We start from the raw sequence: 26057 nt of genomic DNA, 5'->3' as shown, positions 1-26057 counted from the left end.
TTCGCGGCTGTAGTACACAGCGCACAGTAAACTTCAAGAGTAAGCCGCGTTCACCTCATCCTCGTGAAACGGGCGATTAAACGATACGCATTTACCACCTGACTCAGATATCGCCTTGTTTGTGGCTGAGAAAGGCGCTCATCGAGTCTTCAACACTCGATCATAAATTATTCATTGTATTAATTACTCGTAGTATTGGAGTTGTTGTTTTGCGTTCGCTCAATTAATTCGTGCAGTCATTCAACATCGCCGCGTACAATCCAATCAAAAATTTCATGTCAATAAGAATTCACGTAATCCACTGAAAGCGAAACACAATCCGCACCATTTTCATTCCACTTAAATAACATCGAGAGAGAAATCAATAAATAAGAAGAAGAATCAAACTCTTTTTCAAGGATCCTAAATTATTAACATACGATAGCAAACAAAGGAGGAGAATAAGTATATTATTCATCCGAAATTCCATTATCAAAAAGTAATGCAGATTATTCGAAATGACTGAAACCGAGAAATAATCGAATATTCGAGAAATAATCGAGAAATTCGCGATTTGTATTTCATAGTACGGAATGAAATAATGACTCGTTACATCCGTATGTTCAACGAGAATAATAAACAAATTTTTCATTTCCTCGTATAAAAGTAAGAAAATATTTCAATAGAATTGATATTTTCATTGGGAATGTACGTGCTTAAATTTACTACGTGCGAAATTTGCATGACTGCGAATCGAGAGAAAAAGAAGAAAAACGAATACATCTGCATACATTTCGCGTACTTCTCCTCGGATTTGGTCACGCCTCAAACTCTTTTTTTCCTACGTTACGTATCCCAATTTCCGTTGTTACGTAATATGTTCAAATGGTTTTTTCATGCTGGTACGCACGCTTTCTGAAGGCGTTAATAAAAATTTGAGGCCCCGTGAGGACTATACACAAAAAATATATTAATAACGATGATAATTAAACAAAGCGAAACGAACCGTTATATGACCCGGATAAAACAGGGCCAGTTACGAAAACGGGAGCATTCAAAACCGTCGAAAAAGTTCATTCTCGCCTATTTTGGTTCGTTGCGAATAAGAAATATTTTAACGCATCCGACAGCGATATTATTTCTTTCAATTCGAGATGAAATTCGTGTCAACAAGATTAAGATGGTTCTGTACTTTTGTTGAAATCTTAAGAACCGGTTGAAATTTAAGGTATTACTGGATGGATAGCCCAGCCGATGAATTGTACCTGATCGGAATTTCCGTATACTTCGTGATGCAATAAAAATCTGAAAAAATTCAGCAACATTTGGAAAGTTATGAACTACAATTATCAATAATAATATTGCCCAAAAGTTATTAATAAATTGTTTAAATAAATAATTTTTTAACAATTTTACAGTAAACCCTTGTTTTTTTTTACGAATCGAATGTGCGCATTTTTCTGAATGCTCATGATTTTTTTCAGAATTTTCGTGGTTTTGTGAAATTCCCTTTTTTAAATTTTTTAAGTGGCTCTATTTGTACATTTTTGATCCAGTAACCTTGAGACTTTTAAAAACTGATGGTAAACATGTCTTCTAAAACATATCCAAAATTCAAATTTTCAAAAATTTTTTCAAAATTTTTTCAAGAAATTTCAAAAATCCACGAAAATTCTGAAAAAATTCATGAGCATTCGGAAAAACACACACATTTGATTCGTAAAAAAAAACAATAGGTCACCGCAAAATTATTGAATAATTAATTGTTTAAACAATTTTTTATTAACTTTTGGGCAATATTATTAGTGATAATTGTTGTTCATAGCTTTCCAAATGTTGTTGAATTTTTTCAGATTTTTATTGCATCACAAAGTACGGAAATTCCAATCAGATATAATTTTTGGTCGAGCTATCCATTCAGTTACACCTTAAATACATTGTAATAATAGCCTTCATGAACCAACTGTCAAAATTTCAAATCGATTCACCATTTTGTTCTCGAGATATCCGCGATTAAAAATCGGTCATTTTGTACGCGATGCCCATACCTAACACGCCCCTGGATAGCACTTCGATTACATTTTTTATTACCGATGCTAAACAGATCTTACGATTGTGAAATAAAACCAGTCGTGTATTCAGTATTATTGTTAACTTAATATTTAAAAAAATCGGGAATTTTCGACCAACTAGTTTCGGAGATATCGACTGATGAACCGTGTTAATTTTACGTGACGTCGAACGGGCGCACGATCAGCTTTGACGACGTGGCAACAGTGCACGGTGCGGCGAACTGATGAGTGCAATACGAAACATTATGAAAGCTTTTTTTTTCAAATGTTCGACCACCTTTCTCGATTGAATTGCCATTTAAACACTTTTTAACTTCTTTCGCGACGAATAAATAAGATTTCGGGAAACACCGACATTTTGAGACTCGGCGCTATATAGTAATATTGGAGAATGGCGCGAGAGGACCTATTCGTACATGAGGCGTGATTGTGCAGGACAGGCAGAGTACACAAGCTTTGACAAAACCGTGTAGCCGGCAGCACCGCATAAGCATCGGATTTCATAGTACGCCTTAAAAAAAAGAATTACCTTTAAAAAAAACAGCGCAATTGAAATTTTGAAAAAAAATTGAATAATTGACAGAAGCAGCATTAAATAAAAAACGCCAATCCGAATTGAACAAAAAATCGCATATTATATTGGATCAAAATTCATTGACAGCTTAGTTCCAACTCTAATCTCGTTGTTCGTGATTTTTGCTTCTCACCCTCGTTCGAACGGAATGGGAAATCGCTACGAAAAAGTATCGAAAGTTCGAAGCCTGATCCAATCGATTTTGTTTCCCACAGGCCAGCTTTATTTTTCATTCCCGTTCGAAACGACGATGTTGCGCGTGAACGCAAGAAAGAATACGATAAAGAAGAGGAAGACTGTACATCTCTATGAATGTATGTATACATAGATACAGGAAGTAGTGAGATTGGTCCATGTTTCTTATTCGTGAATCGCCGTTGGCTGCTTTATTGAACAACGGTTCAGCCTGGCTTTTCCAATGTTACCGGTTCTTTGTGATTCGATCGTCCCAGCGCGCCGATCAGAACAGCATCTCTCCCTCTCTCTGTCTCGTTCTACCCATTTTTTCATTATTTTCTATCGTTTTCTCTTTAATATTTGTTCTCACGCGAGACCATGAACAAGACCGTGATCCTGAGGAATTTTTATCGGACCACGATTGACAAATAGCAGGAAAAAAATGACGAGAAACAAAAGGAAAAACAGTTCGTAACAATGTGAATTCCTCGTTCTGAAACGGTACCTGGGCAACCCCTGTTTACTCACCGTGAGAAAACTCTCTCTCTCTCTCTCGCCCTTTCTTTCTCCGATTCTTTCATAGCGCAGGGCTGAACTCCCGTCGCAAATTCTGTTCCCCAAAATTACCAGGAACACGCGCCCAACCGTAGGCCGCCGGGGTCTTTAGCAAATTTTATGTTGCTTTCTACTCATTTTTTTTTGGCTGTTCGTGCTAATTGTATTTCAGCGTGGGAGAAAAGGAAACTTGGGAATACAAGTGGAGAGAATGTAGCGGGAGCGGTGGCGGAGGAATATAACGTATTTAGTTTCTGTGTCACCGACTCCGCGAGGCCGAATCGGTCGCGGTTAGCTGATCTTCCGGCGTCCGGCGCGACCGTCACCACATTTTCATGTTCATATACATAAGTATATTCGTCCAAGATGTTTCAGGTTGAACGGAAAAGTCCAATGTCATTTTTTCATCAAACTTAAATTCATAATAATCCATTGGTAATCGCCACTCAACGACGTTGGATGCACTTAATTTGCACGCATGAGTGGAGGGAGAACGATCAGAGATGGGGGGAAAATTAATGGGAGAGAGCTGTTTTCTAAAGCCGGAAATTTCGTACGAAACATTTTTTTACTTAGTTTCAACTATAGATTGGGGGAATGTCGAAAATGCTTGCTTCGCTCACGACTCAATCAAAACAGGTCGTTTTCGGGTTGCTTTCAAAACTAAACTACTGTCGATAGGATAATGTCGTCGAGAACATTTCCGGAGGAAATTTCATTCCCTACGGAAGGTGTCCTTACCGTTTCTCCTCCGTCTTAAACTCTCGGAGGGTTATATAGACGAAAAATCGTAGTTTCATCGACTCCGATAAACGAGAGCTCATCAGAGGGGCAGCCTCGATTTAGAAACGGTAAAACGACTTGAATACGACGGTAAACGGTGAAAGATAACGAATATCGAAGGCAATTTTTTTTTCGACGGCTCGTTGAAAAGCATTGTAGTAATGAAAAAGAATAAGAAATTCTTCGAATGAATTTCGATCAATCGCATCGTTCTGGATTATTATTATATTATTATATAGAAGAACATGTGATGAGGGTCGGATAGCAGCGTAGCTCAAATACCGTTTGAGAAAACTCCCGAGAGTCTCCCCTCTTTCTCTCTCCAACTCTTCGTCTCCCTATTATTATTACATTATACTCACGTTTCATGGGTTATTAATCATCATTCGCGATAAAAGAGGGAGACGAAAGAGGCTAAGATGAAAGAGAAAGAGAGACAGAGAAAGCTGTCTCTGAACGGTGCCAGTGATTGTATGAGCGAACATGCAAGATCAGGACATTAAATGGTCCGAGAAGAGCGCATCAGTGATTAGTCTAACGTTGTACGATATTCACCGGCTAGTATCATTCTAGCACCGCTATTTTTAACGCACATATGAGTAGACACACGTTTTATTTTATTGTATATTCTTCATCGTGACCGGTGATCACGAACCTCTCGTATCGTTTAAAATCTCTTGATTTTCTCTCGTAATTATACTATTTCGCGTGCTGAGAAATGAAATAGAAAAGCCCCGCGGGGAACGGAAAAACGTCAAAAAAGTAACATTTTATACTACGAAAAAAACGAACGATAAAAAAAGGAAATGCGTGAACGTCGAAACGAATATTAAACGATTCGACCTCGTTTTCGTCTTGGCTCAGATACGGGAATAATACGTTATTTTTTTCAATTAAAAATGTTTCATATTTTTATTACTTTTTTGTAAACTTAATTAGATACTACTTTTTTCGGTTCGATTACCGATACTCAAACCGGGGGAGCGAGATGCACGAGTTCTGTACTTGGGAATGAAAATTAATTATTTATCCGGAAAGAGTGAAAAAAGGGGGAAATAGTCAGTGGGTGGTCTAATTTCGATGCGGAAATAAGTTTTCTCGTGAAGCGAGGAAATCGAATATATTTTTTCAGCCAATTCTCGAGGTCTCTTCTCATCCACTCTCTAGATCCTGGAATCCCGCCCCCACCTTCTTCTATTTCCTCTCCTTTACTGTCTTCCTTCCTCGGTCTCCTTCTCTCTCGCCCCTTTCTCTTCGTCGGAGAGAGCGCAGGTCAGGGGGCCAGAATGAAAAACGAGGATCTCGCAAACAAGAACCGCGACGATGCATCATTAAATATATCGTTAACTATAAATTCATCACGTTTTTCTATCTAAAATTCGGAGGGAGTACCACGACACTCAGCTAAACGGATATCCGGAAGAACGTCTGAAAAGTCAAATAAGCTCGAAAAAAACCGATTAGCGTATTTTTCCACAAATTTCTCAACTTTTTTTCCACAAAATCAATCATAAAGCGTGCCACGGATAGCGTTGTATGGTAAGACATTTCTGAATGAAATAAAGAAGATTGTACCATCGAGAAATAACTGATCGAGTAGAAAAGTTAGAAGATGAGCGTACAGAAACGAGACAGACGAGGAAACGCGATATTCGAGCCTGCAGAAATTCATAACGATACTCGAAAAGTGAGGCAGAGGATGAAACACCAGCAAACTTCCATGAGCATGTAGTGCGATATTACAGAAGTTTTACTTTCCATTGAAAGATGGGGACTTTAAGGAGGGTGGATCACGAAATCAAAATAATCAGAATTTGATAGAATTTGGTGATAACATTCTTTGTCATCGAGTACACAAATACAAATTTTTTCAAATTTTTTTACCACATGTTTATCGCTTAATTGAGTGTTAAATCGAAGTTCTTATTCACGAGATGTATAACTGTGTAATAAATATGTAAACTCTATGCTTATACACGTGAACTTTAGTGTTCAATTACTCGAGAGCTATGTGGTAGAAAAATCTAAAAAAATGTATATTGTCTTATATATTTTTAAAGAATACATTGACCAAATTTTATGAAATTCTTATCATTTTGAAATTCTTAAGGAGTTTCGGTACAGGCGATACAATGTTGCCATGCTAAACCATGCTAAAAACATAAAAAATTCCAAAAAGTTCAGAATTTTATAAAATTTGGTCAACATATTCTTTAGTGCCAAATTTGACGATACAATTTTTTTAAGATTTTTCTTCTACACAGTTATCGTGTAATTGGTCACTAAAGTTCACGTGTATAAGCATATAGCGTTTCCATATATACATGAGTGGGGTTCAATATGTCGAATAAATGAATTGTAGAACGGTCGATATTTCGAAATTTTTAAAGTTGTGATATCAGTTTGGAGAAAAATAAGTAATTCGAAATTCTTATTCACGATCGACTATTTAGCAGATTGCGTGTTTAATCAAAAATTCCTTTATTGAATTCATATTTACCCGGAAATATATATTTCAATAGTTTTCATTTCGAATGCAATTTTACCAGATCATCTAAATGTCAAAAGTTCATATTTTCGAATTCAAAATGGAGAGTGTAATTGTTTTACAGATAGACCAGAATATAGAGTAGCAAAATATCGAAAGTGAATTTTTCGAGCCTATAAAATTCAGATATGCAGCACAGCGATAGCTCGAAAAGGCGAAAGTCAAAATGGCGATGTTTAAATTTTGATCGATCGACTTTCTACCGTTTCGCTATTTTGGCTGTGCGACTTTTTGGTGTTTCAGTATTTCAACCTCAGTTATATTTGGTCTTTCGTTATTATATTTTCGAAATTGTGAATATTCACAATATTGCTGACTGTAGTAATTTATGAATTGAAAGAGTGATAGTCGAATTTTCGAAAAATCGATATTTTAGTCATCGTCCTATGGGCGATTGTTATACATTCTATTTTCGATGTAAACGTGCTCCGAACCTTGCAGTTTCTGCTTTATTTATTTTCGGCATTCAAAGCTCTAGTCGAATCTATCCATCTCCATATTATCATTCGAAGTTTATAAACTCGAGATTTTAGCTATTCGAAATTTTCGTTATTCCAACATTTGATTCCCACCCGTATACATTCCGGTCATAAGAAATCTGCTTTAATGCGTAATTACTCGATAACTAAGTAGAAGAAAATTTTGAAAAAATTTGTGTCTTCGCACTTGATGTTGAAGAACATTATCACCAAATTTCATCAATTTCTTAATATTTAGACTTCTGTACCGAAACTCCTTAATATTTTTAACATGGTTTAGCCTGGCAACATTGTATCGTCACTATCCACCCTCCTTAAGGAGTTTCGGTACAGGCGATACAATGTTGCCATGCTAATCCATGCTAAAAAAATTAAAAAATTCAAAAAGTTCAGAATTTTATAAAATTTGGTGAACATATTCTTTAGTGCCAAATTTGACGACACAAATTTTTTAAGATTTTTCTTCTACACAGTTATCGAGTAATCGATCACTAAAGTTTACGTGTATAAGCATAGCGTTTCCATATATATAGGCATACATTCCGGGCATGAGAAATCTGCTTTAATGCGTAATTACTCGATAACTAAGTAGAAGAAAATTTTGAAAAAATTTGAGTTTTCGCACTTGATGTTGAAGAACATTATCAGCAAATTTGATCAATTTCTTAATATTTTGACTTCTGTACCGAAACTCCTTAAAGAGAACGAAAGAAGCAGAAGAATATGGTAGAGTGAAGGTATAAACGTATAGACATTAGAGTGTGTCATTTCGTGGCAAAATTTTTTTTCAACGATGGCACCTCAAAAATCTGCAGTTTGCACCCAAAAATGAAACTGTGCAAAAAGAGGGGTCTGTCGAAGAATATTTAGAGGTCGCGCTTTGCTGTTAAAATTTTCTATTCAAATAACATAAAAAAAAAATCGCTGTTTCTATTGCCCTATTGCAATTTGTTATGCTGCAGTTAATTTTGCGAAACGGCTTTTCATAACAAAGTAGATGCTCTTTAAAAAAGTCCATTGAACCAAGTCCGTAAATTGAATAGTTTTACAGATTCCATCCGTTAAAATCAATTTTACATGAAAATTTGTATTCGATTGGCTTTACCACCTGGACTAATGATTGTACAGGGAACATTGAAATGCCAACTTTGTAGAAAAATTGGTATTCTAAAGAACCAGTCCTCTGAAAGAAACTCGTAGAATCACTCTTTGCAAGGAATAACAGAGAATAGAGAATAACAAAGCCGCCGGTTATTTGTGTGATTTTTTTTTCTATCTTCATTATCTGATTTTCAATAGCGTTGTTCGCGAATCTTATTCTTCGAAAATTTAAACGAATTGAAGTTGCGCCCAATTGAAAAGTGACAAGCAAATGTTTGTTGAAATAGTGAATTAAAATAAATAAAAACTGTTGAAATGATTTGTAAAGAAACTGGTGTATGTAGAGCTGCAAAAAGTGTAATCTACTGGCAAAAGAGACCACTGTATTATTTGTTTAAAAAAAAATGAAAGGAAAAATTATAAGAAGATAGGAACAAGAATTTCTCTTCCTCTCTTATTTCTCTTCTGTCTCTGCATGGTCTCTCATTTGCAACAACGTCGTTCTATTTCACGGTTGCGAGCACGAGAGGTCGCCGGTTCGTGTTAACCACGAAATGGTCGTCTTCGGTCGGGCAACGACTATTAAAAGGCCCCAGTGAAAACGGGGAAAAGGATGGGTGAGGATTACAAGAGATAATTTGGTCTTTAGCGGTGCGGTTTTCAGCTATCGCACAAGCTGGTCACGATTTAGCGAGGTCAGATCGCAATTTCCTTAGTAAGCTTCTCTCTCTCTCTCTCTCGTACAACTTTATCTTCATGAGTTTTCCACAATAATAATAATTATCATCATCATCACAAAGAGTCGTTTTCAAATTCATTTGAAACTTTAACACGCAAAATTATTCTGACATTCAGGATACGCAATAGTTTCATTAAACGAAATGCAAATATTAATTTCCATTTGCATACCCCAAGAGCTACTCCGTGTGAAATTTGAGAGGAAAATTTGCAGCCTTCCGAAAAATCGAACGATATTTTCGACGTCAAAACTTCGGAGGTCATAGTTGCATTTTTTAATAAAATGACTATGCATATAAACGAAAAATATTTAACGAGACAAAGAATTCGTTACATGCTGCGTTATTACTACTATTATTTTGTCAAATTCCTAGAATGAGAACAAGCCCAATCCGTCATAACGGACTGTGCTATCGGTATGGAAATTCTTTTTTGACGTTTCTCTCAAAGGACGACATCTCTCGTCGTTTTTTTCATAGAAACAAGAATTGGAAAAAGATTGCGTAACTCTTTTTATTCATGTTATTGTAGATACATGTATTTGTGGTTCGTCGAAAAGATCTTACCTCTAATTCATGAGCGCGGTGTCAAAAGCTAATGAGAGGGAGTTGATCGCAAGTACATATATATATACATAACTATTTTAGTTCGGCAAATCATCTGAGCATTTAGCGTCGAAGTGCTACGTTCGGTCGGAGAGGAAAGGGCGAGGGGAAAAAATGTGTATTCGCGGAGTTTCGTGGCATCATACAGATTGTTATATTTCCTGTTTTTTGCCGTTTCTCTTATTCTCTTGAAAAATTCAAGACAAGAGGAAGAGGATGAGGAGGAAGACGACGACAAAGAGGAGAGATCGGTATTGAATTACTTGCGGCATTCCGACGGTCACGATTTTTCCTTGGCCTCAGGACATTGAAAAAAAGACAGAGGCAGAGCAACAGGAAAAAATCTTCTTCTACGGATGAGTTCAAGGCATTTTGCGAAACCTTATTATTATCTGGCAAAAGTCGTTTGTGTAGTAGGAGGAAAATGCTCGAAACCGCGCTATAAATAATATGCGAGAAGCAGCACAGCTGCAAAATAGTGGAGTGAATGAAAAAAAAAAAAAAAAAGAAAATGAGAAATTGCGGATGAAGGAAATGCTCGTTCAGCTATTGCTTGGAGCCATTCCTTCCTCCATTTTTGTCTTTGCTCTTTTGGATGCTCTTTTCGAAACCTTCTCTCTATCAGCGGATAAACAAGGGAGAGAGGAAGTCATGCCTCAGTTCCTGCAAAGATCATTTGGAAGAAAAAACATCGTTTTATCACGCGATACATTCAAAGGCTCCACCAAGTTACGGTCGCTCGAAAAACTCATCTCATAGAACCTTGTCCAATCCTTCGGAATTCAGAAGTATATTTATAATCAAAGAAGTTCAGAAAATTTTATTTTTATCCCAACTTTTTCTGAGCTCATTATTTAACAGATTTTTAATAAAATACACTTCCAATGAGATCGGTAGTTGAATTCGTTTTTTTTTTTTTTTTTTTTTTTTTTAATATCCGCGTCTTTATTCGTTTCTGTAACTGGAATTTCGAGTGCTCGATTTTTCAAGAAAACTCGTAAAAATATTTAAAACCTTTTTTAGTCTATAATTCAGTTCGAAAAAAAAGAGCACATTAACTTCACATTTCAGCTGAAACGAAAATTCATTGTACGAGGCGAGTGAAATTGTGGAAAAAGGAGGGGAGAAGAGAAAAAACCCATAAATGCTTTTCCCTGTGGCAACGATATCACTCTGACCACAGCAGTATTCGTGGTTTCACTGCTCACAAGGTACATCTAAATAAGGAAAATCCTATAGTATAGTAAATATTAATCAAGCGAGAAATTCTGAAAACGACCAAAATTTGTTCCATTCTCGAAAACCAAAGAATAAAAATATAAATAAAAAAAATGTTCATTGTTTTTATTTCTTGTTTCTCAAAAAATTTAAACAGCTTCAATCTCGATCCAATTAATTTTTGTTCCACGCCGCATTGAAAATTTCTATTAAACGTAAATGGAATGAAATTTTGATTAAATATCAGTTTATCGTCGAATTTGAATCAAGATAAAACAGAATTGAATAGAAAAATTGAAGTGAAAAAAAAAAATTGTGATAGAGCGGAAGACGAATTGAAACAAAATAGAGAATAAATAAAAATAGCCATGAGATACAGATCGTTGAACTCTGATTGCTGTAACGATGAGTTTGCACTCTCTGCATGGACGGACGGGCAGAGAGAGAAGAGCGAGAGTGCAGTAGGAAGAATGGCTGGGAAGAGGGAAGTGAAACGCTCGAGGTCGAGGTCTCGGTATTGATGTCGTCTATATCCAACCGTTTTCGATCGAAGTACAGGTTATTCAAGGTCAAAAACGCCCGAGCAGGCCTTGACCCCTCGACATTGGCACGTATTTTTTTTTCTCTCATTAGTTTCTACTTCAGGTTCTCATAATTCGTACGTCGAACATTTTTCAATTGAATTACTTCGGAAAACGATAACTAAAGTAGCGATGGGCCGATGGGATTCAAAACCGGACTTAAAGTTGCATATTTCATCATAAAAATTATTGGAGCCTTATTTCTCAAATCAACTATATAATTTTGGCAAAGATTGAGGTGATAAAAAATTGAGTAGAATGCATCCAAAAAGATGTTGTCATGGAAGCTTGCTGACAGTAAGTGAAACCTCTCTGTTCTATTGAAAAGGAATTGATCTTCTTTGAGAAGATAAAAACGAAAAATCCCGAACTCACTCACAAATGCAAGAACGTTTCATCTACGATTGCAATTCTGGGAGGTTTCGAGGACTCTCCAGAAGGAACAATGAAGCAACAAAAAAAGTGAAGAGCTCGGCAAGGACTGAGATTTGTCTTTTATGCCTTGGCTCTTCATCTCTTTCCCTCCCCGCTCGAGGATAAGGGCTATACGATTACGATGGAAGAGAATAACGAAGGGTTTTCTCTCGACGATGTGGTCTGTCTAAAGTACCGGAGTATTCACGTTCGAGAGCCCCAGAGTAAAGAAAAGGGTAAAAAAGTGATAGCTTCACGTTCCAGGAAGTGCCTCGACCAAAAGAATATTATCTATCCTCATATTTTCATCATTTATTTATTTTATTTTTTCTCAAATCTGTTCCTTCGAGTTGGACAAAAGGGAGACCGAGAGTGGAGCGACGCACGTTCGAGTAATCGTCCAGCAGTAGCACGAGCAGGAAATGGCGAGTTCCAGCTCGCTCCCTCTTTTTCAATCTTTCTAATACCACCGAGAATAGTCATTTTCTTATTTATACACGGACGATACATGCCAGATAATTAATATTGTTATTAATTTACCGAGATTAGTGTCACGTCTCGTGCGAACGTGAGACGTGATGGAAAAAATCATAAACCAAACGATTCGAGTCACGCTTAAGGGCGAGCTATCGTTAAAATAGTGTCTTTGTCGGAAGATCGCACATTTTTATGTACATACCGTGTGGACGTGTACCGGTACATATAGATATGGAAAAAAACGTATTTGAACATTACAGCAGTTACGTGAGTGCGTGACTACATTGCGAGTGTAGATGGAAGTGCGTGCTTCAGCTGCACCGAAGTGCACATAGGAATTCGCATCTCAATATTTATATCTACGTATATAACAAAAACTCTTCTGGTATCAAGCATATACAGGGTGACTGCGCATGAAATCCGGATAATCGCTGTCGAGAAATGGAATTCAACGATATCTGCGATTCAAAATACTTACCTTTTCATTTTATGCAAGAATCGCTTACCACTGAGAAAAGAGTTCGTTTGAATTTAACAGGGCTTTGTAGAATGTATCGAAAGAAATATTTCGTTCATTCAAAAAACCGCTATTTTTTTCTATCAAACAAAGAGTGAATTTTGTGCACGGAGAGAAAATTTAACTATAAAAACTACTATGGTGCCATAGAAGTAGAGTTCTATATCGGTAATATTTATTAATTCTTACGAACATACATAGTAATTTTTTGTGAAGCGACTCGATGAAAATTGATGAGTGATGTCAAAATAAATACATCGGTACACATATGTATACCGGTATATTATCGTACAATCGCGAATGAAATTCTGTTATTTACCATAGTAAATTTCTAAACACTTTGGCGTATGATCGATGCTTGTATTCGAGCTCCTCAAATTTTCTTATGTTCAACTGTAAATTTCAATTGTGAAAATAGTACTAAATATAGCAAAACGGCATAAGAATACTACTTGGCAGTTCATCATCGAGTCAACATAAATTTTACAACGTTTCCTTGGTGAACTATGTTAGGAAAAATAGCACAGTTTAAACATTTGTCACAGCAAAATGCGCAATTTAAAAATTTTCATTAAGAATTGACTTGGAAATGACAATATTTTTGGTAAAAACCTTCAAAATGGGCGATATAGAACTCCAATTCCATGGCAGCATAGTAATTCTTACTATTTTTTCTCTCCGTGTAGCTTGGATGACCTATGTTGAATGAAAACAAGATTTCGTTCATCTAATAAACTAAGTATTTAGCACATAACTGAAAATTGCATTCGACTATTTCACGAAAGCATTTATTGCTTGATTAAATTATTCTCTTTTCTAAGTGTCGCTTATGAAGATTCGAATAACGTGAAAATTCCGCAGCTATTCGCCGAGGAATTTGTCTGTTGGTAACAAACGATCGAGTCCACCGTATTTTTCCGTTACACAGGAATGTTTTTGTTTCCCGATAAACCGAAGAAGGGGGTGTTGAGAAAATGTTCACGGTTGACAAAACGCGCGACGTGAGTGAAGAAGAAAATTGACAAACTGTATTGGTCGCTTCTCGGGTTACTCGTGCATAAATAAAGTTTCAATATCACGATTCCTCCTGCGCGGTTCGATAGAGCCGCGCTTTGTCTGTAAGGATGAACCATTGAAAGGCGGAGATTCAAGATGACGCGGAAGGATAATAATCAAAGGGGATCCTGGAGAACGCTTCCCTATAGTTTATAGATAATAATACATTGGACCTGTGTCTATATATTAAACTTGTAACCTGGCCGCAGAATTTGTTTGATAGTAGAAAAGTATAAAGCAAGAGCACAGCGTATGACCGTCCGAGAAAGTAGACAGAGAGAGGAGCGAATAAATTGAAAAAAATTCCATCAACATTGGCCCGATCGGAAGATGAGAATTTTGGGTCGGAAAAATGGTTCACTTCGATGTCCGGGACGCAAAATATTGTCCTCTCCTAGTTGATAGTTCCTCGAATATCGTCCATTTTGTTCCACTGTCTTATTTCATCCCGGAATCCTCTCTATGAAAAGCCGGAAAAATGTGGCTGCGCTCTATAGTTATATAAATAAATATATCATGTAGATATATATATATACGTATCTGCACTGTAACTATACGGTGCAGTCAAGTCTTTCCGCGTTGGTGGAGAAGTCGAGGCGTTAACAGTAACGGATTTTGTAAAAGCTAGGAAGCTAAGAGCGATACCGTTCATTACTAAACGCGTAATCTTTCGGCGTGTTCCACCGTAACGTTATTACGCCTTTCGATCTTGTGACTGAAGATTCATAATTTATTTTTTTTAATCAAACAAATACCAATGAAAAAGAGCAGAAAAATGAAACGTCAACAGGTTTTTCGACAGAATAATTCAAGTGGCAAATTCGTTTCCACACTAAATCTCACGAGAGTTTTCATATGGTTAAACCTGCAACTGCGCAGCAACGACGATTCGTTTTTGAATAGGTACCGTAGTTTTGAGATGCTCGTGAAATTTTGATGGTATCAGCAACACAGTGAGATTTATTGGGATATGTTATTGTTTCGTGAAATGAGAATTTTATTTTCAATTTTATAAGTCGTTCCATAAATCCAATAGCGATATAATTTGTTGAACATCCAATCCGAATGATTTATGCTCCGTGACATCGGACGGGATGTGCCGTATAACAGAATAGACGGAATAAAAACACGATGAGAACTTCGAGTCTAGCGGATCGAATCCGTTTCCAAATTCAAATTTGCCCGATCTTCGATCGCAGAGCGCGCGCGCGTTCAATTGTGAATTAGCGTGTAAAAGAGAATAAGATTTTGTCTTGGTAACAACGTGATAACGGTCAGAAGTATATACATGTTGTGAGGTGATTTAACACTGCCGGAGAGTTAATATAGGCCAACTGGAGCCTATATAATCTGATGACGGACGATCATACATCGGAAGAATAGTAATGATAGAAAGAAGCGCGTTCGGAATCGCGCACGCATCATCGGTGCGTAACGATAACAATGGCTTCATCGGAGTACATCGAACATGAGATATTGTTTTTTCACCACGATTACACGCATTTTAACTCGTGTCTCGAGCAATAAGTGTCCTAAAATTATTTTCCGTGATAATTTAACGACAGGCATTTGGAAAAGTTGAATAGTTGAAAAAATTGAGGTAAAATGAACCCCCAATTATCTCGGTAAAAGTTGGGAGGTTTGGTAAAGGAGTGATGAGCGTCTGGAGTGAGATACTCCGGCAATTCCCGTACCGAAGGAGTGGAAAAGTATGAAAGGAGTAGCGATGCTTATTTTTCTTCGAACTGTCGTGAATAATGAAAACTAAAAATGGTCGGGATTCGGAAGCGTGAATGCAGCCACCGCGGCTCCTCGTGCTTTTGAAAACCACTAAAGATCTTCGGTCACGGGTATTTCAAGAAGAGGAGAAATGCTACCGGGAAAAAATCATAAATATAACGAGAAAGCAAAGGAAAAAGAAGAGTTGAAAGATAAAAGAGTGAAAAATAAATTACGGAATGTAAAATGGATGGGCGAGAAAGGGTCGCAGCCGTTGATTCTTGAGGCTCGCGAGATATTCGCGATCCTGATCTTTCTGAGCCAACCGGAAGTTGAAAGGTAATTTCGTGCCGCGAGCTGAGGTCGGGTAAGGGTGAAAAGAAAAATACGAAAGATGAATCGGGACGATTTTACTGGCAAGATGGATCCGTTTGATGGGACAAAATAGTCATTTTCTTTTGTTCGACTCCTGCGAAATAATAACGGCAAGTTTTACACGAACAACCATTGTTTAAGTAGCCTGGGAACATGTTTATTTATTTTTATTGACTTTTTATTACTTCCTCGTGTACGACTACATTTGATTTTCACCATATTTTTTTCTTCACCTTTCGCTATTGAACATACGCCCTTCGTCGATGACTCGTAATGAGTGATTTGCATAAAAAAGCGTTTTAATTTTCATCTTCCCCCATTTGTAGAAAAGCAATTTTCCAAATTTCGTGCGTCATCTTAGAAAACTCATTTTGCCAACGATAACATTTATTCTTCTTTTCGTGGATGTCATCCTGAATAACTTCTGCTAAAATGTCTCACCAAAAATATCTCAATTGGGAAATATCCCATTGCAAGGATATCTCAGCCCAATGATATCTCGATGCCACAATCCTGACTTAAAAAATCCGTGTGCGCAATATCGAATTTTGCGAGTTTCATTGTTGTCGTTTATTTGGTATTCTGATTGGCCTCTAATACGTCTGAATAGGCTGATCACATAAACTAATGACGGCATAGTGTACCTGACAGATATGCTGTCATGAGAAGCTAACTGACAATATTTTTGGTCGGATTATAATTTTTATGCTTGGAAATACCATATAAAAACCCAACCACAGCTTCCCTAACCACAGTTCCAGCTTAGAAATATATATACAAGTTCGAAAAAAATTGAAAGTGAGAGGAGCTTGCTTCCATTAACTTCAAATACGACTTAAATAGAAGAATTTTGCGAAATCGAATTTGGCTAAACGATATCACATTGAACTGTGTAAGAAATTTATGGAACAGAATTCTCGTAGTCGGAGGGCAATTACAGAGTCGCTTTTTTTTTTATTCTCGATGAAAATATCATTTCAGATGTAAGCTTTTAAGTAATCTTAAACCCAAACTCGTCAGTAATGTTCTTATTAAAATTATTATTTTTTTTTCGGCACGAGATTCATTTTTTAGATGATAATGTGATGATGCCTACATAATATTTTAATAATTTATCAATACTATACTGAATGTCACAAGTGAAGGTTCATTAGCATTGAAGTCAGCATGATTTGCACACATTCATTTCATTTGATTCTCGCACACCTACATATAGATAAGAAAGGTTTTTTTTGTTAATGTTGCTTAAAAAGTACTTCAAACATAGAATCCCAGTTCCCAATTTTTTACTGGATTCGATTAGAATTTTAATAATTCGAGATTCAAAAATTCTGGGTAAACATAGACACTTTGGAAAATGTGTGATCCTTAATAACCTGTAAAATTCCATACGCTTACTCAGAAATAACAGGCACCTAAAAAAAACCAGTCATCATAATGAAATGATTTTTCGTTTTTAAAGTGCCTAAAAAGTACAGCTAAAAGGAATAAAATGGCTTTTCAATATTAAAACAACCACATATGAATTCTTATTTTCATGGTATATGTATTCATTATAAAATTATTTTTAATGGTTTCCTCATTCAATCAAATCCCATTCCATTCCGGAGCTTATTTGATGTACAAGCAGTTGGGTGCAATCAATGACTTAAAATTTATTTAAATTGCTTTGTCAGAGACTTCATTAAAGGATAATGAAAATACATTAGAAAGCAGTATTTGTTGATTGATATTACACGAGCATCCTTATCAACCTGGTGTAAGTATGGTTAAATTTGTATTTTTGAACAATTTGACAAACATGATACATTTGTCTAGAAAAACAGACTAGAACGCGCGCGTATAGCGCGCGCCTAAGAACTAGTATCTCATAAAAAATTATACATATTTCTAATTTCGAAAATTAAAATTTTGAAATTGAAATAAATTAAATAAAATTTTTAACCAAATTAAAAATTCAATTTCTCAAAACATATAATTACTCGGCATATGATCGAATGTAGGCGAAGAAAGAACATTATCTTGAAATATAAGAAGTGTGATCCGCTGAAATATTTATGCACAACAGCTCACGATATTACATTTTGTATTAAATTTGTAAAAAAAAAAAAAACGGATCATGTTATTATTAAAAATGATGACTATGATGATGATAATGTAATGATAAGGCATTTATCGGGGACTATAAGATATATTTTCGATATTCCTGGATTATTTTCATTGAGGATATTTAATTTTGGAAGTATTATTTGTAGGCAGGGATGTTCTAGACATGGGAGATTTAACCAGCGGGATATTTTGGGCGAGGATAATGTTGGTAGGGCTCACTTGACTGGGATAATAACAACGTATAGACGATCATTAATTTACCTTCGGATTATCAACTTTATGAATTTCATTCCTCATTGTTTTTCAGACAAACGTCAGGTTACCGGAAGGTGCAAGCGCAGCCCTGGCAAAGCCGACAAAGTACCACTACTATCCTCACAATCAGCACATTTATTTGCTGCCAGAATGCGCTGTTCAACAGGTGTGCAACGCAGTTTACGTAAGACTCAATTTTACCCAACCTTTGTGCGCGTGTCCTGGACGTTACAGAGACCCCTGCAGCGCCTCTTTGGACAGCAATGACCTTCATACCACCGAGCTCGTTACGGATCCACGAACGAGGGTGAGCTTATTGTTTTATAACTTTTTTTGTTTATATCTATTTATGTCCACCTTGTATGTCTATTGACTTCATTTTCAAAGTTCACTTACTACCAGAAATCTTATAATAATATAACAAACCTATGGAAAACCATAGAGTTTTTCTGGGACAAGATCGATGACAATTAATAAAGAAATTAATTTGATGACTGGACAAACAATTTTGTTGATCAACGGAACATGGCGAACAAGTGAAATTCGTTAGTTCGACGAACCTCTCGTCTATTCAGCAATGCTTTTGTCGTAGTGAGAAATGTTTATTTGATCCAACTAATTGGGTGTTTCAATCATCTAAATTTTTGCATTCAACGAAGTTCATTTCTTATCCGCCACGATTTGTTGATTCAACGGTAATTTTATTGAATCAACAGCAAATTCATTTTCTCAATGCAAACTGAAATATCGGACGCTAAATTTGAAACTTGCCTCGAAATTTATGTTTGCACAGTCAAGAGACGCGGTCGCGGCTCGACGCCATATAAAAAAAAAAGCTTGCGTGATTCCCGGCGCACTTTTATTTCCGTGAATACGCTGGTTTTATATGACGTCATAACGTTTTCTAATTGCTCTCTCAAGTCTTGGTAAATCCACTCAGCCATTCTTGAGATGTGCTAATTCAAAGATTGAAGAATTTAATGCTTTTTAATACTTGGCTTTTTCTTAATATGCCTAGCATTGTAATTGTCTCTTTATTGATTATGAATACGTGAACTAATAAACCGGGAAGAAAACGGAGATTTTCTCGTCAGTGTAGCACGTCCCGAGTTCATTCATTTACTTATGCGCAGTCGGACGGAAGCACCATTATATATAGACTCTAACAAAAGCGGGCTTAAGATATTTCAAGTGGCGTTTAGGTAATGAAATTTCCAATCAGTTGAATCAAATCAGAAAATTAATTGTCGATTTAATTAATTATCAGTTTAGCAATAAAGCACCAAGCGATTGACACGTCACATAAAGAGTGTCCCAATCGTATATCCGAAACGGAGGGACTCCAATTTTCATTGATTTCATTCGGAATTCATGTTCGATTGTCCACGACTTTTCATTGACACGCAGAATCACTTTTCTGGACTTAAACGAGTTTCAGAAAAGTATGAAAACTGGAAAAATCGGTTCGTTTAAATGGGGCGATGGGGTTCTCGTAGGAAGCACGATTTCGGGTCGAGTTTCTCAGCCACAATTTTGCACACATTTTCTAAACCCATCGAGATTGTACTCGAAGCGCAAAAATATCAAGATTCACATTTTTTCGTAACCAGAATTACGTGAACTTGAATGAATGCACATGGACACATTCATCAACGCCATCTGCACAAGGTTATCGCGAAACAGTTCCACCAATTACGAATTACAATGTGAAATCCCATGCGACCCACCCACACACAAACGTATATAAACCCGAAGAGCATCGACTTGAAACACGTGAACGATACTTTCGAGATGGAAGATATTTCAGGTACTTAACAATTTCCACAGCGTGCAATAAATTTATCGACAACGCCCCACTTCCTTGACCAATGGTTCGCCCGACTTGTATAATAAGTTCAACGATCCGTGGCTGAATTACTGAACTTGAATCGCGCGGCCCCTTCGTCGCTTCAATCGCGCATCCAATTATCCTATTTTCTCGGAATTTCTTAAATTCCTCCTCTTTTCCGATTCTTTGTGACTTTTCAATTGTTTTTTTGCCATTTTCTCCAATTCGCTACGCCAAGAGTACAAACAAAATCATAGATTTATGGACAGCGTTAAAATGAGACAAGGCGAAAAGTCAATAAAGTTTATGGTAATTGTAGAAAATTGTGGTTTTCGGAGGGAACATCGAACAGAAAAATAACAATCGATTTTTCCTTAGCTCGAAAACTCGTTGGAAAATCATGTATAGAAGCATGAATTTTCTCGATTTTTTTACATGGAGCTGTATATCTTTGAAGCAAAAAAGATTCTTCGCATCGTTTACTTTGCTCGAAAACTTCGTCCTTGTTTTGTTGAAACTGATAACATATATGTGCAGACACTCGTGATTCCAATTTTCATTGTTAACGTCAAATATTTGAATTATCAAGGCGGGAAGCCGAATGAAAAATACTGGAAAACGACAACAATAACCCCATATTTCGAATACGAATGAAACCCATACAATGTAAAACGACACGAAACTTCGATCGAAACCGAAACAGACTCGTGTGAATGTGAGGCATTGGGACAGTAGATGGGAAGGTATGTTCGCCAAGGTAATCGACAATATTACGTCGATATCTGGTGCATGACGATGATCAAGGCAGAACGACATACAAGAAACGAAAAACGAAGATGATGAAAGGAAGGAAAAAAATGAAGATAAGAAGAGATGAAAACTCTCTGAGAACTGGTCGAGAATGTGTTGGGGTGGGGATAAAATGTTAGAATTAGTAAAATTTCGAACAGCTAAAATCTCGAGTTTTTAAACTTCAAATGATAATATCGAGACAGACCAATTCGACTAAAACTTTGAATGTCGAAAATACATAAAGTAGAAACTTCAAGGTTCGAAGCACGTTTACATCGAAAATAGAATTCAACAATCGCCCGTATGACGACTAAATTATCGATTTTCCAAAAATTCGATTATCACTCTTTCGATTCGTAACTACAGCGATGCTTTGAATATTCAAAATTTCAAAAATATAATAACCAAAGACTAAAAATATTACTGAGGTTGAAATACTGAAACACCAAAAATTCAAACGGTCAAAATAGCGAAGCGTTACAAAGGCGACCGGTCAAAATAAAGAAACGCAGCGAAGCTCAAAGACTGGTGATCTCCAGTTTCAAACATCACCATTTTGACTTTCGCCTTTTCGAGCCATCGCTATTCTGCACAGCTAAGTTATATGGGCTCGAAAAATTCACCTTCAATTTTTTGCTACTCCATGTTCTGGTCTGTCTTTAAAACAACTACTCTCTGTTTTGAATTCGAAAATATGAACTTTTCAATATCCTACGATCTGTTAAAATTGCATTCGAAATGCAAACTATTGAAATATATATTTTCAAATAAATACGAATTCAAAGAAGGAATGTTCGGTTAAACGCGTAATCTGCTAAATAGTCGACCGGAGATAAGAATTTCGAACTATTTATTTTTCTCCAATCTGATATTACAACTTTTATAATTTCGAAATATCGACCGTTCTACAATTCGGTTATTTGACATAATGAACCCTACCCAATATGTTGCACGATCGTGTCTCATTAAAAGTTCACGCGTTTAGTTCACGTGAGCATCAAAGATATTCATGCTTTCTCGCGAGAATAAGAGAAATTGAAAAAAATGTTATTCCTTCGTAAGATTCGCGAAATAAGATATTCCACAACGTGAGGAAGCTTTCGCAACTGACGCAGCTCCCCGATGATATTTCAAGATTTTTTTCTCAAAGATCATATTTTCAAATAGAATCACCCCGAAAACGCTGCTTTATTGGCCATTCAATGAATACAAATTCTACTACACATTCGTTTCCCAGGTTTATTGAGTTTCCAAGTAATACGAAGGTCATCTCTCTTCATTAGAAAATATGTGAAATAACTTATTTTTTCGCAATGAAAATCTGCTAAATGAAAATCCGAGAAATATACCCAGCCATCAAAAATCGGGAAAATCGGGAGCACTGCAGCGCTATTGGAAAACCGCTCGCGCGCTTCAGCGCGCGGGATGCATCCCAGTAGAATAGAAACGTAATAGAATGGTAATATTCGGGGAAATTATTAAGCATGAATTTGATTATACAATGCTCAAAAGACGACATCAGAGCTATTCTCGCGAGGCTTTTGTTGAATTCGAGACGCTCTATTGCACCGGGTGAAACTTGTGCAATTGTGAATCCGGAATACAAACACTTATTCGTTCCTGCATATGGCGGGCGAGTGTTTGAATGAAAGAGTGCAATTTTCGTGAGAAAATAAGACTCAATTATTCGTTGATAAATAAAAATGTTTAAATGAACTGATGTACAAAATTTCGTATACGTATATTACAAAATTTTTTAAATATTGTCAAAAATTCGAATGTTACTTTCCAAGCAGTTATATAATTCTCTCGGGGTAAAAGTATTTGAAAATTGATTCCGCTTCCTTATTTAAGGCTTATTTAGAAACTATTTGCAGAGAATACTTGTCGAGGGTGCACTTGAAACGGCGCGTTTATAAATGCGTCATAGGTCATTTCACAATTTCAATTAACAAACGCAATTTACGGTAGATGCTTCATTCACATCAAATATCGGGGCGTGGGTGCGGGAAACGTGAAGAAAGCCAAGACGTTTTTGCAATCTTACGCCAAGAATGTTTCTTCCGGAAGTCGCAAAAATGCACGTTTCTTGAGCAATCGATTGATTAAGCTCCCTCGCGCTAGGAATAAGAAGGAGGAAAAGAAAAGTAATTTTATCAAAGAAAATAAAAAATGGAAGAGTATTCTAAAAGCAAACATATTAAATCACTTATCCTGATGTCCAATAAAAAAAAAAAACCGACTGAAATAGGAAAAGATGATGAAACGGTAGTTCCTGATTTGTTAATTAATTTGTGTTCTTATATCAATAATCGTCAATACATAAATGAATCGATAATTTGATTTTTTTCATGTTCTCGCAGGCCCTGACTTTGGTTAAAACGTGCGAGCCCGTTGTGGAAATGCGAGAATGCAGAGCACCGCGCGATTGGTCGTTGCTCGCTTTGCAAAACGTCAGAACAGGCAAATCTCATTATCTTGTGATCTGCCGGTGTCCAGACACCAATATACTGGGTAAATATTCATACATTTTCATCAAACAATCGAACGGTTTAAATTTTTATCGAGAATTGCATGGAAATTAGTTTTTTTTTTTTTTTTTTTTTTTTTTTTTTTTTTTATGGGAGAGCGATTGGTCCGATGGACAAAGATCCGGGCCCGCAATCCGCGGGTCCGAGGTTCGAATCCCGGCCAAGATACCAATGAAAAATTGAAAATGTTTTTCAAGTGTTTTCTGCTGTGACCCCGGGTGGTTCGGACTCCACCTTTATAAATCCATGGCCTAACACCTCTATGTGATACGTGTGCGGGCGGTGTACGGCTTTGGGGGCCTCCGTGGACGGTTCTCATCGTGCGGATGGCCTTCTAGCCGTGTACTGGCTGGCGCAACGTATCACAGTAGAGGAGGTGCATGATTGAGCACCTCTGATGGAGGCGCTTGAGCGTGCTCGCACTGCCACCAGAGGGGATCAACCAAGTACCGGCTGTATCGGCAAGGTTTTCTGCAGTTTCCCTTCGCCCTCGGCAAATGCGATACAGTGGGGAGTAAGTCGGCTACAGCCGTAATAGGGGGGAAAAAAATGGAATAAGGGAATAGGGAGGGATTGTAAAAAGGCAGAATGCCGTACACTGGTAACAATAAAAATAAAAATAATAGTTTTTTTTCATTTATATAGGAAATTCAGTAAGCCTATGTTTTTTTATCTGGTAAAATTATGTACTCACTTTATAAAATCGAATAAGAACGTTTGAATTCCATGCAAATTTTTGTGCGGAGCAAAACTTTTATCGGGAAATGCACAGAAATAAAATATTTTTAGTAAAATTATTCCTTGTTTTAATTCGATTTTAATATTTAACAGAAGGACCGATGAGCCATGATCAACCAACTTACGCGAGTGTTCCCGGGATTCGCGTTTACGGGATGATCTGCGTACAAGGAAACCGAAGAGGACGTCCATTGCGTCACGCTCGCAATCTTTTGGGTAAGTAAATACCGACGATTTAGTCTAAATAATAAAATAACCCCCGGAGGGAAATATTTTTTCTTGGGTAAAACATTCTCGGAACTTGTTGACGTTCCTAATTAAAGGTCTGAACAAAAGCTGAAAATTGGAGTTACTAACGTAAGTTAATAAGTGTTGGAATGGTTTGCATCGTATCCAATTAAATCAGTAGGAAAGCCATTTTTTCGTAAAACAGAGAAAAGTTTTTTTGTCAACATTTTACGAATCGTGTACAAGCAAAAAGTTCAGCATTCATTACGTCAAAAATAGTTAAAAAATGAAAGAATAGGATATAAAAAACGGAAAAGACTGGATCCTCCTGGTACAGAATTGGAAAATTCTTAATTATGAATGAAAATTAATTAAAAATTTGAAACAAGTGTTGATACATATAGATATTTTAATGAGGAGTTTTCCTACACATTTCGTTTGGCTGTTTATTCAAATTGTTTGCAATTTCAGGTCTCGAGGCAGAAGTTGAAGACCGAGAGAATTTAATTGCGACATTTCCATGGCACAGAGTGCCGCAGTTAATGGAAACAGCATCCTGGGATTGAGAGTTCGAAGGAATTCCGAAACTGCAAGCGTCTCGAAGAGAAAGGACGACGCGTGATAAAGCGATTATTTGGGACGAAAATTCATACGAGACTAATTCACTATTTATTATCATGATCATTTTATACTTTCTTCTCTTCCCCAAATCGTTTTCTTCCACTCTTTTTCGACCACCTTTCATTTCGCATTTATTTATAATATTTATTCGATACTAGAAGTGAAAGAGAAAAAGAAAGAGAGAGAGAGAAAGAAAGAGAGAGAGAGAGATAGAGAGAATGTCAAAACGTCTTAAAAAAGACTTAAAAGAGAGCTCAATTGTTTCGTTTTTTGTAAGTAAAAAGAGCAGACGATTTTTCTTCGATTGATTCTATCGATATCGAATTTTAATTTTAATTCAAATTATTTTTAATTATCACTACGCATTGAATTCCTTTCAATTTTAATGAGAAACTCATCTTCATTAGCTTTAACGTAGGGAAGTAATCGTCGGTTATCGAGGAATATTTGTTCCGCGAAAACACGACATGAAAAATAAATGAATAGCAGTGTAGAAATATTTCTCGATCACTTGAAAAACAATGTACGCAAGTCTGATGAATTTTATGTACGCTTTCATTTTTGCTTTCGAATGTCCAAAAGTTATACAATTAAAATTATTTCTATGTGCAAATAACTATTTCAATTTCAATCCTAACCCAATGAATAATTCAATTTAAAATGTATGATTTAAAATCTTATCGCAATGCATTGAGAAAAAAAATCATAAACTCGTTTTTTTATGTCTCTGAAAAAAGAATTTTTCAATAAAATAACTAAATTCATTTGAACCGTGCCAATTTTTGGACACAGCAAATGTCGGAGAGAACGAACTCAAAATATTTCAAATACCACGCCATCGACATGAAAGTAAATGTTTCCACTTTGTTGTAACTTTCGATAGAACTTGCGAGCCCACGAATCGTCAAACCGTCAAACTCTTAGTGAGTTTCTTGAAAATTCGAATATGCAAAAAAAACCCAGCACAAAATGTGTGAAATTATAAAG

At 36.4% G+C, this 26057-nt stretch overlaps 2 protein-coding genes across 6 annotated transcripts in view; one reads left to right on the top strand and one right to left on the bottom strand.

Moving 5' to 3' along the window:
• dsx-c73A (doublesex cognate 73A) overlaps positions 1-25776 on the top strand; it is a 50550-nt gene extending 24774 nt beyond the window's left edge. Inside the window, exons 3-6 of the mRNA XM_043421369.1 lie at positions 18385-18639; positions 23316-23466; positions 24315-24437; positions 24921-25776. Of these exons, the coding sequence (XP_043277304.1) occupies positions 18385-18639; positions 23316-23466; positions 24315-24437; positions 24921-25015 (624 nt within the window). The 3' untranslated portion in view covers positions 25016-25776. The remainder of the gene's footprint in view (positions 1-18384; positions 18640-23315; positions 23467-24314; positions 24438-24920) is intronic.
• Positions 1-26057, bottom strand: part of LOC122412081 (elongation factor-like GTPase 1) — a 109968-nt gene that overhangs the window by 80265 nt on the left and 3646 nt on the right. The window contains exon 2 of one of the 5 annotated variants that reach the window (XM_043421367.1): positions 25935-26001. The exons of the other annotated variants lie outside the window; for them this stretch is intronic. Coding sequence (XP_043277302.1) covers positions 25991-26001 — 11 coding nt within the window. The 3' untranslated portion in view covers positions 25935-25990. Of the gene's footprint in view, positions 1-25934; positions 26002-26057 lie in introns of those variants that run through there. 5 annotated transcript variants of the gene reach the window in all.

The sequence above is a fragment of the Venturia canescens genome, chromosome 6 (genome assembly GCF_019457755.1).
Source record: "Venturia canescens isolate UGA chromosome 6, ASM1945775v1, whole genome shotgun sequence".
Classification (NCBI taxonomy): Eukaryota; Metazoa; Arthropoda; class Insecta; order Hymenoptera; family Ichneumonidae; genus Venturia; species Venturia canescens.
This window is presented reverse-complemented; position numbering and strand designations above follow the sequence as displayed.